Consider the following 14,838-nt stretch of genomic DNA (forward strand, 5'->3'; position numbering starts at 1 on the left):
GGCTGAGGCAGAAGAATTGCTTGAACCCAAGAGGTGGAAGTTGCAGTGAGCTGAGATCGCGCCATTGCACTCCAGCCTGGGGGACAAGAGCGAGACTTCATCTCAAAAATAAATAAACAAACAAACAAACAAATAAATAATAAACTGGAAGCAGAACTATTGACTTAAGGCCCTTTCTGCCATTTTGAGTCCAGAAAAAAATAAAAACTGCCTGATTTTTTGCCAAACAGAAGTGATTAGTAGCAGGTTTTCCCTCAAAATTATGTAAAATTGAAATATTTTTGATTTGTATGCATTTTTTGTTACAAGTGGTAATGAGGATATAGCAGTGAAACTTACAAATTACGTCCTTTAATAACTAATACTTCCAAAAGTAAAAAAAAAAAAACTAAAATATTTCCAATTAAAAGCAATGATTAAGCTTAAATACTCTATATAATTTGGGAGCAAAAGGGATATCTGTAGCTATGATGTGAATCTGATTTGACAGATTTTATACGTTTACACTGAGTATAATGACTAATATTATAAAAGGGAGCTATAACTAGTAGAAAAGTAACTCAGTAAGATTCTGCTGTTTTGGAATCAGGAAATATATTTGTCATTGACTCACAAAACAAAATGTGCTTTCAAAATCTTTTGAAACAATTTTTCTGAAATTTATTTCTAAAAGAGACAAAACTTTAGAAGTGACACGTTTATACTAAGCATACATGCGTGAGCAAAAAATAAGCACGGAATACAAAAATGAAATAGTAAAATTTTAATACAGTATTCTGAATACAAGTAGAATACCACTAGATAAGAATTGTATTTACCTAAGAAATCTATGATAGTGTGGGTTGAGATAAACCAGTTTAGGATAGCCACTTCACTATTCACATTTTAATCAGTGCTGACCAGAAGTTACAACAATTTATTTTAGGCTAAGATTTGCAATAAAATCATAGACCCAATCTTCCTTGTTATGAATCAAATGAACATGTTTTAAGGTGATTTGTCCTCACTTAATGGTAGCCGGGGTAAGTCAAACAACAGAGAGCCCTTACAAAGACTAAGCACCAAATGATGAACTGTTTGTGGCTTTTGTTTTGGGCTATCTTAAGTTTTATTTTGTGTTTTCCATTAACATTCATGTGCAAATTCTTACAGGCAAAATTTTAACATGGAAGTTTCAGCTTGGAGATCTTGCCAACTGCACTTACAACAGTTTTAAAGCAACTGATACTTTCAGAACAATCTCAAGCTTAATTGGTTACCATTACAAGATGCAGAACTTTTTCTTTAATGTTTTCTGGTCCCTAAAAATTCAGTAGGGCCAAACGCATTAACTGGAAATAGCATTTTTTAAAGTCTTAATCAAAGATGATAATGGATAAAACAACTATACAGGCTCTCATACACAATCTTTCTACATTTTCACCCTGTAAGAAATGATTACAATGTCCTTCAGGCTTGTTATACACCTCCACAGAATCAAAAAGAAAGCCAACAAAGAATTGAACATTTCAACAAGCTAGGAACTATTTACTGTAAGCATATCGTGAAATTCTGGAAGACATACTATCAATACTTTGAGAAAACACTATTAACATGTGTTGAAGAAGGCAGTTTATAAATGAAACATTACAAATCTTATGTTTATGCATACAACTTATAAAATAGAAAGAAGTCGCTATTTTTCCAATAGTATAGCATCACACTAACACTATATAGTTAAGATTGAAAACTTCTGTACACACGTTCACTACACCTCCAAAGCAGCATATGCCTCTTAGACATCCTCATTTGTTATCTAACATATGCCAATCATGGTTTCAGGGATTAGTATCAGTTTGAGCAGGCTACAACAATCATTCTGCCTTATTTCTTTAACTTTAGACAAAGTCAACTAGCTTCAGGGAACAAAAGTTTCATAATCAGTGAAGAAACATTAATACCAAATCCCCACAACAAGATGGAAAACATTTCTAAGGGGAGGATATAATCCTAACAGAATGGACTATGCCCCTAGGTACAGTGAATGTGGGAATTAGGAGTCTGAAAAACACATTAAGATTTATAAAATTTAAGTGATTATCAAATCAGTAGTAACTACTAGAAACTTAAATATGAATTATTGATGGTTTTCTAATGTAACATCATCCAGTTTACTGCTTAGGACCACTCTCAAAGCTGATCTGCCATTACATTTTGCCATTAGTGCAAATTAATACCCAAATAATAGGGAGCAGTTTCAATCACATGGAATTTCAAAAAACAGAATGATTGTATAATCTAACTTTTTGTATTCTGAAAATAGTGCTATAAAACTTAAATTATTCCTAGCTTCTAAAATCTACCATCTTGGATAGTTCAAATTAAACATGGTTGCCTGCAAATTCTCTTCTAGAGGAAGTAAACGCAAAACACATATGGTTATGTTTTGCTGCTGGTCTCCTCATACATGTGCTTCATCAATGAGAGCACTACTCTAGGCATGCGTTTATTATACTACTTTAACGTAACTGAACATGAGGAAAACAGTTCACATTTTGATAAGTGATTTGTTTTGGTGGCAGGCTTATTTTTTTAATGAAAACAAAGCAAATCTCTGAAGTTAAATGGCCAGTTTCACAACCTGAATTAGAAACTTAAGTCTGTAAAAAAATCTTAAGACATGGAAAGCTGTTACTGAAAATACACAATCTAACTTTTTTTCACTTTGGCTTTTCTTTTATAAATGAAGATTTGTGGTAAAAGTCAAAGATAACTCCTAGTCACATAGGGCATCATTTGTCACTGCTTTGTAATAGAAATATATCTCATAAGTATTTTTAACTTGAATTTCAAAGAATTTAAGATTTTTCATTAAAGCTCTAGTCCAAGTTTCCAGCTGTTAAATTTTCAAAAAATATAATTTGGGTCTCTGAGAGAACTTAGCTAGGCTAAGCTACTTGGATAACCTTACAGGACAGTGAGGTTCAAACAGAGATCATTTCCTGAACATGGTTGATCTTTAAGAGAACAATTTCCTCACCCAAACAGTTATGCAGGATACTGCCAGATCTCCACTACAAGAAACCTGCCAGAATTTCTAGACAATTGCTTACCATCCATGTTAAAAACCTTGTACCACCGGAGGCAAAGCAGATAAAGTAAACTTGTCTCTAGTCTAGACTATTCATCTAAATAAACTCATAAAGTCATATAGAAAAATGAATAGAAAGTAATTTTATCTGATCTGTCAGCCAAAAAAATCATTACTAATTCTCTATAAAAAAGAGAAAACTCAACCATAACATGTTTAAATAAAAATGCCAACATTGAAGTCTTTTAACAGCAAGACATAGAAAAAAGTTTGCAAATGCAAGATGATGCTTAAAATGAAAGCTATGGTTTGAAATTAGTATTCATAGTAAGAGACTAAAATCTTGTCACTGCAAAATTCCCCTTGGCTTTTGGCATCGACATCGAAAGATTTTAGTCTTTTGGTCACTTGAAGCTGCTACAAAATACAACAATAAGCCTTTAAAATGGGGGCAGGGGAAGTGTGGAGTTGAAAGATAAGTAACTACATCATATACAAGTAAAACGTAGTTTGAAATAAACAGTCATTTCTGCTAGGGATCTGAAGATACAAGAACACTTTTCCACTATCCCTTCCTTTTTGAAGAGGATCCTCTAAAGAAAATAATTCCTTTAAGTTACTGTTAAGTGGTGTTACCTGGCGGCAGCTTCAATAGGCTAGTCTTCAATCCAAGTAATTAAGTAATCTTACACGGGATCATCATACACGGCAACAGAGTAAAAAAGCAGGGCAGTTCTTCCATGCACAAACATTTCAGGAGAAAAACCATTAATTTTAAAGATAACCATCAGGTTTCAGGTATCCTAGCACACTCTAACCTAGGTTTTGCTTTATACCATTGATGACTAAAATTAACAATAAGTTTTGCAGTGAGGTGTTTTGTTTTTGTTTTTGCCTGCAACTATATACACATTGCAAAACTATTCTGCGTCACATGATTTTAAATGAAATAAATACAAAAATGAACCACACAATCAACACATAACTTTAATACTCCACATTTATCTTGATCACAATGGTGGTAACCTCCTAGTCAACAATCTTGTGAGTTGAGGAGTTGATTCTCATTCTCATATCCATCAGGAAGATATGCCCTCCGTAGCTGGTCTGACTTAGGTATGGAGCCTCCATTCTTCACATGGCGAGATAGGAAAGCACGGACTGCTGGGTGATCAGCCTTCTCAAGTGGGATGTTGGCTTCCAGGCACATTTTCACAAAGTCCTGGATAACACTGACTTTCTCTGTTTGCGCAGTACTGTTGCATTGAAGAGATGCAGTTAGGGGCCTCTGCTTCTTTCTCACATTCTGCTCTTCAAATTCTGCCTTCCTCTTGGTATGAGTCTTTGACTTGAGGTGGTCACTAATGGCAGACTTGCGCACATGATTCAGAACCACATTGCAAGAAGTGCAGAAGAGTTTTCCTCCATCCTCATGCAGCTCACCTCCAAACTCAGTGACTCGATCCAGGGGAGTCACATACAAAGCAGTCTTAGAACGGTTTCGAGCAGGTGGTGCTGTTACCACAAATCGCTCCATTCTGACTCTAAATAAATATGGTTCTTTCAAGACCAAAGAAACAAAGATAAGTATTATAACAGCAGTTCATTCTGGAACAATAAAAGGCAGTATATAAACATTTTGAGATTAAATACTTCAAAACAACTTAAATTAGTAGACTGTGTGTCTATTAATCTTAGCTTACCTGAAATATATAAGGAAAGGCAAAACTAGAACAAATTACTAAGCAGCAGCAATCAGGTCTATTCCTTGATTTTTATGAAATTCAAATAAATTAGACTATAAAGAAAGAACTCAAACTATCCCAGATGTCACTATTATTTAGGGAAACCTAATAACAGGTCAACATTTAGGATATAAATTACATTCAGGATATAAATTGTATTAATCTCATCCAATTTAGATATGCATTCAAGTTCAAAAGAGTTTCTTTCCTGTCACTGTTCTGGGACAACTGACTTTAGGAACACAACTGTGGACCAAGTTTTTCAAACAGGTGGGCCTGAAAACTGCCATAATTCTATATGAAGATGAATATAATTTCCAAACCTGTTCTGAGTAAAAACCACACACAAAAAATGTAGTATAATTAACAGCAACAATGACATTAAATTGTAAAGCCAAAATACACAGTTCAAAGTAAGTTATTTTGTAATGCACGTATATTTCTGTTTTCCAAAAGGTGTTAAGATATGCAGTCTTATTTCTCTAATACTTTTTTGTTTCCTTTTCCCATTAAAATTAGTAATTACATTTAACATTTACTTCACTTATTAACTAGTAAGAACAAAATCAAGAACATACTGTCTAGTATACAGCAGAACCTCAATTAGAATTTGATGGAAAAAGTAAATGAGTACCTTCACTATTTGTCCAAATATTTATATTTATTTCATCTACAAGCAGCTTAATAATTTCTCGATTTACAATAGTAACACACTTTCATGAGCACTGCACTAAACACCAACATCACAGCCTCACGGGCATTGAAACCTTCAGATAATGAACATATTTTGGTGGGTGACAAATCATCAAGTCTTAATTGTTCCCTGGCCACACCTTTGGGCTCTTAAAATAACCAAGACTTAAGAAGTTAAAGTGAATTTGATAAAATTCAAGATGGAATTCTGTCTGCATAAATATGTTAGAGAAATAATTCTAAGTGTGCGCTAAAGAATTATGCTTTATAAGTGTAATCAGAAACGATGGAGTATTCCATGAACACATACTACAGAATAGCTGGGTAACATGAACTCTGTTTCAAAAGAACTTTAAATTGCCAAGGTATCAGACATTCATGGATCCAGAGGATTAAACATTCCACAGAAATTCTGAAAAGTACGACAAAGTCTAGGTTTTAATAGATTTAATTTTATTTTTTCCACTTTTTTTTTTTTTTTTAATTGCACAGCTCTCATTTGCCAAATATTGTGTTAGGCTACAGGTTTGCAACGGCAGAGAAGGCAGCTATGATTCCTACCTAATACTTACCATTACATGTTTATATTCTAAGTAAATGGTATGTGTTTTATACTCCCCCGACAAATCAGTACCAATTATGATTAATGGTTCTATCCTAGTTGTGGGAAATATTAAATATTTGTGCCCCGTAATGCGTAAATCTTACTTTTTATGTAAAAAGTCTTGTATCTTTAAACATTTGGATTTCAAAAACAATAAGCATGTAATTCTTTGTAGCATAAAATGCCCAAACATTTGTGCTAATGTGAAAGGCCTATACTTTCCAATGTGTTTGTAATTTCAAAAAGTCTGTTTGTGTTACTGGAGAGGCAAATTTCCACCCAGTAGAGGATGCTCGAGTTTACATACCCAAAGAACAAAAGTGTTTTCAGTAGAAGATAAAGACATTTTGAACAAATGAAGAAATTAAAAAGTGCAGGAATTAGCCAACAAAAGAGAAAAAGCAAATCGTTTACTAGATCAAAATAAAACTCATCATAAGTTTTCAAGTTTAAACGTTTACCGGATTAGTTTCCAGTTTTTTTCGTCTTGATACTTAGCAGGGAAGGGTCTCCAGAGCAAAACCAGAGACGCATCAAATCCTGGCACTTTCCGTTTGTTCAACCCCGGAGATGCCTTCAAATCAGTTTTTCAACAAGTGGTGGTGGGGAAATAGTTTCTGGGCTTGCACCCGATTTTCCCTGCGGTGCCAGGAAGTCATGCCTTTACTGTAAAACACGAAAAACAAATGGAAGGAAAAAATGGGGGACGGAAGGAGGGTGACTGAAAAGATGAACAAGAACGTCAACAACTGCCACCACGAAGGTGTTTCTAAAATCACTTTATAGGTAACTCCACACCACAAACCCGATCCCAGCGTTTACCCTAACACTTCCCCTCCCATGTCCTCCTCCGTGGTCTGCCCGCTTGGCACCTCCTCCCGCTCCCCAGGCCCCGGGGTTCGGGCGGGGGCGGGGAGAGGCGGGGCGCGGGACGTTCCAGACGTCTGGGCTCCTACCTCGGGCGCCGAGCCCAGCACGCCGGCGCCCCGCCGTCCAGACCCCGCTAGCCCGGCAGGGCCGAGTCCCAGGTGCCAGCTGTGGGCCCGGGAACTCGACAGCCGAGTTGGCGGCAGTCTCAAGGGAGGCGGCGGCAGGCGCCTGGCGGAGGCGGCCGCTGTCAGGCTTCCCGTCTCCTCCCTCTTCCTCCCGCCGACAACTGTGCCCCGGCCCCGCCCCCGGTTCCAGCTTCAGGACGGAAGGCCCCGGGCCCAGAGCCCGCACCAACGGCTGGGCCCACCCTAGCTCCTTGGTACCGTAGGATCGAGGCCGCCGTTAGGGAAAGTGGACGAGGCCCGGCCGGAAAGGAAAAGAGAAGGAAAAAAGAGGGGCAAGGGAATAAGAGAGAAGGAAGATCCGTCGCTGCCGCCGTCGCCGCCGTTGCCCGATCGAGCCCCGCGGCGGCCGCCGTGTCCCCCGCCGCGCCCCGTCCGCCTGCACCGCCTATGGCAGAGCCCGTAGGCGGTCCCCAGCAACCGCCGAGCAGCATTGACCAACAGTCGGCCGGTCTATCAAACGGACTGCTGATTTCGCCAATAGTAGTAGAAGGGCGGGCATGGGCATGATTGGCAGCTTGCGTTTTCCAATGAAAACTGGGGGCGTGGGTGGGCGGAGCCGGAAGTAGAGCCCAGCCGAGAGGCCCCTGTCCGGCTAGGGAGGAGGGAAGGGGGAGGGAACTAGAGAGGAGGAGGAGGTTAGCCTAGGCAGCTACAGCGGCGGCGGCGCAGGGGCTGGTACGCGCTGGGCGGCGAGAGCCTCATGGCGGAGGAAGAGAGCGATCAAGAGGCCGAACGCCTCGGAGAAGAGCTTGTGGCCATTGTGGAGTCCCCGCTGGGCCCTGTGGGGCTTAGATCTGCGGGCGACGGCAGAGGCGGCGCTGGCAGCGGCAACTGCGGCGGCGGCGTCGGGATCAGCAGTCGGGATTACTGCCGACGCTTCTGTCAGGTGAGGCGCCCGTTGGCCGCCCCGACTTGTCACCCGGGTCCTGGGCCTCTCTGCGTCTCCTGGCCTTCTCGTCCATGAATCTGGTCTACGTCCAGTGCCCGTTCCTCCCCAGCAAGGAGGGTGAGGCTGAAGCTCCCTCCTCCACCTATCCGGCTTGGGGTGGGGGGTGGGGAGCAAGGCGAGGGTGACCCACGGGCTTAGGGTTGCTGAGAAAGTGAGAGTTTGTCGGGAATGGAGGGGCTGGAAAGAAGGAAGGTCGGCTGTCCAGAAAGCTCTGTCCTGACATGCCGTCCCTACCCCAAACAGACCTTCCTGCCCCAGAGTCCCGCCTTTCTTATGTTTCCTACCCTGCCTGGTCTTTCTCACCTCATTTGGCACCTCTGGAAACATTTTCTGCCTTCCCCTCTCCGCCGATTGCCCCCCGTGTTCTCCCCTTTTTTCCGGGATGGGAGACATGCCATCTTTCCTGTCACTGCCACTGTTCACCCTCTTCTAGGGTCTCCTGTCATCCCCTCGCAAGATCTCGCTGGGCCGGCTCTCCAGTTGGCGTAGACGCTGACCCACGGTGATTTAGTTACTTTTTTCGGACAGAGGGTGCGTTAAGGCAGTGTGATTGTCATCTTTTTTTTTTTTTTAACCTCCTTCCCTTGACACACGCACTCTTTTCTAATTAACTGCTCATAATGAAAGTAATTTTCCTTAAACTCTTGCTCCGGTTAACATCACCAATCTCCCTCACCCTTCAATTTATAATTTATTTTATTTAGCCTGTAAAATACAGTGTCTGAACGGTGACATTAAATTATTTACTCAGTCGACCGTCACAGGGGTTTGATGGTGTTCAAAGTGTTTGTAATCAAATATGGCAAATATACCCTACTTGTTTAGGGGTAAAGTTTGAGTACTCTGAATTCTCATCTATTTGCATTTATAAGTTAAATGGTTTGTTTCCATTCACAACAGTCTTTTTTTGCAAGCTATTTTGGAAAAAAAAAATTAACTGCTCCTTTTCCATCCCATCCCTTTTAAAATGTGTCTATTATTTTGGATGTACAGGGTTCAGATTCTGGCTCCACCATCTCCTGGCAGAAATTACTACCTTGAACAAGTTACTCTGTGTCTCAGTTTCCTCTTCTGTCAAAGAGGAGTAATAGTTAAATAAATACGTGAAGGGTTTGAATCAGGTAGCTATTCATTTCATTCTGATAACAAGTAGGAAATAAAGTTAATGAGAAGTGGGCATCATGTTTGCTGACATTTCTTTCAATGCTTGTACGGAATTTCTTTCAATGCTTGTAAGGGAAAGCTTGTAAGAATTCCCTTACAAGCACTGAAAGAAAAAGGATGGAGTTGACATATTTCAGGTAAGTTTTTAATGCTTTAATTTAAATTGCCTTTTGAATTCATGTTTTCCCCCAGTGTCATAAAGAAGTTGGTTTGAAGGGTGTGTCAGTTTCTTTGGCATTGCTATTTAATGACTTGCTTGAAAATGTATTTTTATTTTGATAATTGGCATTCACTTTTCTTTTGAAAATTGGCATTCAGTGTCTTGTTTTCAGAGCACTTGTTTTTCTAACTATACCTTTTACATCTAGAAACCATGCTATTGGTAGATTTTGTATCTATAGGAATTGTAAACTTCTGAAGATTAGGATACAATTTATATTTTTAATATATTCAGGGGCTGCAAATCTATTTAATTTTTTTGTTTTGCTTTTTATATCAATAACGAGCAACTGAAATTTTAAAATAAATGACAAATTTAGCCTGAAAACACAGTGACTGAATAGTGACAGTACAATATTTTAAGAACAAATGAAGTTGACTACTTTATGACTTCCCTTCCTCCTGTATATCCAAGGAAATAAAACAGGAAGAACTTAATGAACGTTTATTTTATATTGCTAAATTATGTTAGACTGACATACTTTCATGTTACCAACTTTTACCTGAAACACAGTTTATTGCTGAAACTTTACATATTTTATAATACTCTGGATTACTGATAGATATGCTCTGAGGTTCTGTCCTGATTTTACTTTGAAGGTGAGCTTTGTGAAGTCCTTTTTCATATTAAAGCTTTTGGATGGAATAAAATATTCCTTTATTAATTTGGCTTGTATATACCAGAAATAAAATTCTGCCATAGTAATTGCTTCATTTGTCAGTAAGGGAAGCAGGGGATTATTTAATCTAATTCCTAGTCGAAGATTTCTTTTTAAAAATTTGGTTTTCTGACACTTACTGTGGCTAATATTAAGTATAATAATTTGTATTTATTAGTGAATGACTTATGAGTAATGAAATGGATATTGTGCAGCTGGGGTATGTGACAGTTAACTAAATACATGAATTATACAGACAGCCTAGTGGTGTTTCAAAGAAAGGCTCTGGTTTATCTTCCTCTTTTTAGAGGGAAATATGAATCAAAATTTCTTGGCAGTTAGTTGTGTGGGCAAAGGGAGAGAGGAAGGAACACTTCTTTTCCAGAGCGGTTTTTGTGTCTTTTACCATAAGGAAAAGTAAAACAGAAGATACAGTGTAATGTTGGACTGGCCCTATCACATCCTCCCTTGGCTCTTGTTAGCTGACTCAATAAATGCTTAAATAAAACTGGCCCTTAACTGATACTTAATTTGCTTTGAGGATGAAAAGTAGGGGAAAGTAACTGTTATGGAAGACCTACTAACTCTTAAGCTTCAGACAGCAAGTAACATAGCTGAAATTGAGGACTGAGCAAGTTAATGTGTCTTAGTTTCCATTATGTAGACATGCTGGGATTCGAACTCAGTCTTCAGTTTCTGCTGAAAAGCACATTGAAATTATAAGTAAATCCTCAATTATAGAGGGATTTTTTTTTTTTTGCAAGTGGTGTGAAAGGAAAAATAAGTTACTGGAAATAACTTGTTATCATGGATGAAAATTTATAAAGTACTCCTTCATTATGACACAGTAGTAAACAATATTTCAAGAAGCAGACTATTATTGTCTGACTTGTTAAGTGCTGTAAACACTTTTCTAATTCCTGAAAGTTTTAATGATTCAATTTATTTTGTCACCAAATACACTGAATTTTTTTTGTTATAAATTGATTGTAAACTAAGGAAGTTAAGATACTTCTTAGTATGGTGCCAGAATGAATGTAATGAGTAATAAAAAAGGATTTCTGGAACCACTTTGATATGTTGATTGAAATATAATTTAAAATTATTTCATACTACAATGGGGTTAATATTCGTGCCACAAGGATGTCATGAATATAAAAAGAGAGAAGAATGTGAAGTACTTAGTACTGTACCTAGCACACAGACAGACTTAAATAGGTAGATGCTATTAGTATTTCTCTCTTGTAAAATCCTCTGAGGATTCAGGAGGGATGTTAGAGATAATCTGTAGGTAGCTTATAATTTGTGTTTTGCACTAAACTTGAGAGAAAATTTAGAAATGTTACAATTCTTAAATTCTGTTATTTAACTGGAAAAGCTGAATGCTCCTGGTGAAACACAATGATTTATAAAACAATTATGGCAGGGGTTTGTAACATCTCTATGGCAGGGGTTCTCCGATTTTGTTTCCCTTAGGAGACATTTGGCAATGTCAGGAGATACTTTTGGTTGTCATGATTGAGGTTTGCTGCTGACATCTAGTGTGTGGAGGCTAGAGATGCTACTGAACATCCTACAATGCACGGGATAGCTCTAAGAGCAAAGAATTATCTGGTCCGGAATATCCATAGTGCCGAGGTTGGGAAACTTGGCTGTACCCTTACTTTGGGACTGTTAGTGGATACCTTATATGTGTAATGCTGATATAAATAGCAGTAAAGTTTTTAATGATCCTCAAATACTTTTTAAGTAATGACTATGGGCCAGGCACTGGACTAGCTGCCTTAAGAGATGGTATTCACAGAAAAGAGAGTTTGTCTCATTGTATTATAAAACACATTCTAATGTCTGTTAATTTAGAGAAATTAAAATTTGTCTCAGGAAGAAACAATCCTTATTTCTTGGTCTTGGTATAGGATTTACATAATACTTATTAGAGCTTTATGAGTAGTTTTCTAGGGTAGAATGCATTTTTACTAATTCTTGCTATTGGGATTATTTTTACTTTATCTTTAATTTTTATTAATGTACATAGTTTTAAGAAGTCATATAAGGCCTAAATACCAGGAATTGCATTTTGGTGCTAATGGAGACCTGGTTTAAACAAGGTGGGCATTTATTTCTTATGTAAAAAAATCTTGAATAGACAGTGTAGGGATGGTACAGTGGCCATACTATCATTTGCTCTTTCTTACCAGTCATCCTTGTCTTACCATCCCGAGTTTGTGACATGATCCAAGGTAGTTGCTTGAGTCCCAACTATCACATCTGACTTCCCAATGGCAGGAGCTGGTTGTCTCTATGGTGTAAACCAAAACAACTTGTCCTAAGTCCTACTCAGTGACCCACTTTCGTCTTGTGAGTTATCCCCATCTGAAAAGAATGTTAGGAAATTTTTCTAGATTTTTGTTTCTTGATCAACACATGCCTATGATTCTGTCAGTATGGAAGAAAACAAGAATAGATATTATTGAAACAACTAGCTTCCTTCTTTTCCTTTCTTTTTGCCACAGCTTATAACAAAAAATAGCAGTCATGTCCTGTCCTCTTCTTTTTCTACTTCTTATTCTCCAGAGGCTATCACTGGTAACTCTTTGAGTTTTGATGTTTACCTCTATATTTATAAGTAATTTTTTCCCTAGTTGTTTTAGATGGAATCAGTTGGCCTAGTACAGGAAGGAGATCGGGACTACCTTACTGTCTCACTATTGATCTCACTATTGAGCATGTTCACTATGTACACTTCGATTATACCCCGTTTTTGTTTATTCCCTTCCTTCCTCCTACTCTCTTTGTGTCCAAATGTTCAGTCTCTTCAGAGAATTAGGAGTTAGTTTCCATTGTTTTGTTAGGGGAGGGACCTGGGGGAGATTTTGAACTGATCTTTTTGTTTCTGACTCTGTTTTCACTTCTTTTGGTGGTATGTGGTGCCTCAAATTCCTGAGATGTTCTGGGGTTCTGGGGTTTTTTCAAGCACACATTAGCTTGTTCCCAAACTCCCTCTACTGATGGCTTGGCTTTCAGTTTCTTGGGTCTGTTAAGTCATTTACCACCCATCCATCTAATTTCCAATACTCATTTGTAGATATCTCTCCTTTTTCATTGCTTTGTCCTGTGGGTTTTGCTCTTTTAAAACACAAATATTTTTACTGTTATTTTAGTGGAGTTTTCAAGTAGGATCAGATGTAAATGTGGTTCAGTCTGTCACATTTAACTAGAAGCCTCAAATTAGTTTTCTAGCTCAGTAAATAATAGTACGAAAGATGAGAAGTATTGAAAATAATTTGCAGTCACTTACTTTTGAAAAAGAGTATCCTATTTTCTGATCTATTCTGTAGTGAACATCCAGAGCTAGAAATAATTTAATTGCATTGATTTACATTATGTGTTCCTTTTGGCCAAATTATTTTATTTCTCAATTGCAAATGAAAATTTTAGCTTTTAAAAGTTTTCAAATTTTGGCACATTTGGGATATTTCAAGTCTTCATAAAAGGTGAATTCCCTGGAAAGACATTAACTTGTTTATTATAATTAGGAACAAACAAAGCAAATGAATCTTAGATGTTGATGGCTGTATTTGGGGAGCTAAATTTTTTTGTTGTTGTTGTTATTGTTGCTCCTCAATGCCTTTATAGGTTGACTTTTAGAGCTGAGTTGAACTGATTGTTCATAATGACATTATTTGTAATAGCAAATCATTGAAAACCACCTAAATGACTATTGTTAGGGGAGTTAGTACATATAATGTAATCCTATGTCCCTTGTCCCTAAACAATCATGTATTTAAAGAATATTTATTCATACAAGAAACTGTTTATAGTATAACTAAAAAGACACAGGACACAGGTGTTTCACTTTTGTAAACAAAAAGACTGAAATATACCAAATTGTTGTTAACTTTGTAGTGTTATGCTTATGGCTGAATTTTATTTTATTTTTTACATTTGTTTATTTTTTTAATTTTAAAAAATTAAACCTACTTTATAATCAAAGAAAAAATAAAGTATATAAAATAAATTTCATTTTCTGTTCCTCACAGATTGTTTATTATTACTATTTTTTCGAGACAGGGTCTGGCTGGCTGTGTCGCTCAGGCTGGAGTGCAGTGTCTGCCATCTAGGCTCACTGCAGCCTCCCTGTCCCAGGCTAAAGTGATTCTCAGCACCCACCAGCCCCCACTCCCAGTAGCTGGGACTACAGGCATGCACCACCATGCCTGGCTAAATTTTTGTAGTTTTAGTAGAGATGACGTTTACCATGATCTGCAGGCTGGCCTTTTTTTTTTTTTTTTTTTTTGAGACGGAGTCTCGCTCTGTCCCCAGGCTGGAGTGCAGTGGCCTGATCTCAGCTCACTGCAAGCTCTGCCTCCCGGGTTTAAGCCATTCTCCTGCCTCAGCCTCCCGAGTAGCAGGGACTACAGGCGCCTGCCACCTCGCCCGGCTAGTTTTTTGTACTTTTAGTAGAGACGGGGTTTCACCGGGTTAGCCAGGATGGTCTCGATCTCCTGACCTCGTGATCTCCCCGTCTCGGTCTCCCAAAGTGCTGGGATTACAGGCTTGAGCCACCGGGCCCGGCTGCAGGCTGGTCTTAACTCCTGAGGTCGATTCACCCACCGTAGCCTCCCATGGTGCTAGGATTACAGGCATGAGCCACCGCGCCTAGCCCTAGATTGGTTATTT

General features: G+C 38.4%; 2 protein-coding genes across 2 annotated transcripts in view; one reads left to right on the forward strand and one right to left on the reverse strand.

The window, feature by feature from the left end:
- Window positions 1–581: 581 nt before the first annotated feature.
- CGGBP1 (CGG triplet repeat binding protein 1) lies at window positions 582–7,547 on the reverse strand. The gene is made up of 3 exons (XM_017852136.1): window positions 7,366–7,547; window positions 6,574–6,778; window positions 582–4,630 (listed from the first exon to the last, which is right to left on the reverse strand). Exon 3 carries the CDS (start codon window positions 4,605–4,607, stop codon window positions 4,104–4,106), a length of 504 nt encoding a protein of 167 aa, XP_017707625.1. The 5' UTR covers window positions 4,608–4,630; window positions 6,574–6,778; window positions 7,366–7,547; the 3' UTR covers window positions 582–4,103.
- Window positions 7,548–7,764: 217 nt separating this feature from the next.
- ZNF654 (zinc finger protein 654) overlaps window positions 7,765–14,838 on the forward strand; it is a 91,607-nt gene continuing 84,533 nt past the window's right edge. The window contains exon 1 of the mRNA XM_017852019.1: window positions 7,765–8,053. Within this exon, the coding sequence (XP_017707508.1) occupies window positions 7,868–8,053 (186 nt within the window). The 5' untranslated portion in view covers window positions 7,765–7,867. The remainder of the gene's footprint in view (window positions 8,054–14,838) is intronic.

The sequence above is a fragment of the Rhinopithecus bieti genome, unplaced genomic scaffold (assembly GCF_001698545.2).
Source record: "Rhinopithecus bieti isolate Rb0 unplaced genomic scaffold, ASM169854v2 scaffold_2247, whole genome shotgun sequence".
NCBI classification, from domain to species: Eukaryota; Metazoa; Chordata; class Mammalia; order Primates; family Cercopithecidae; genus Rhinopithecus; species Rhinopithecus bieti.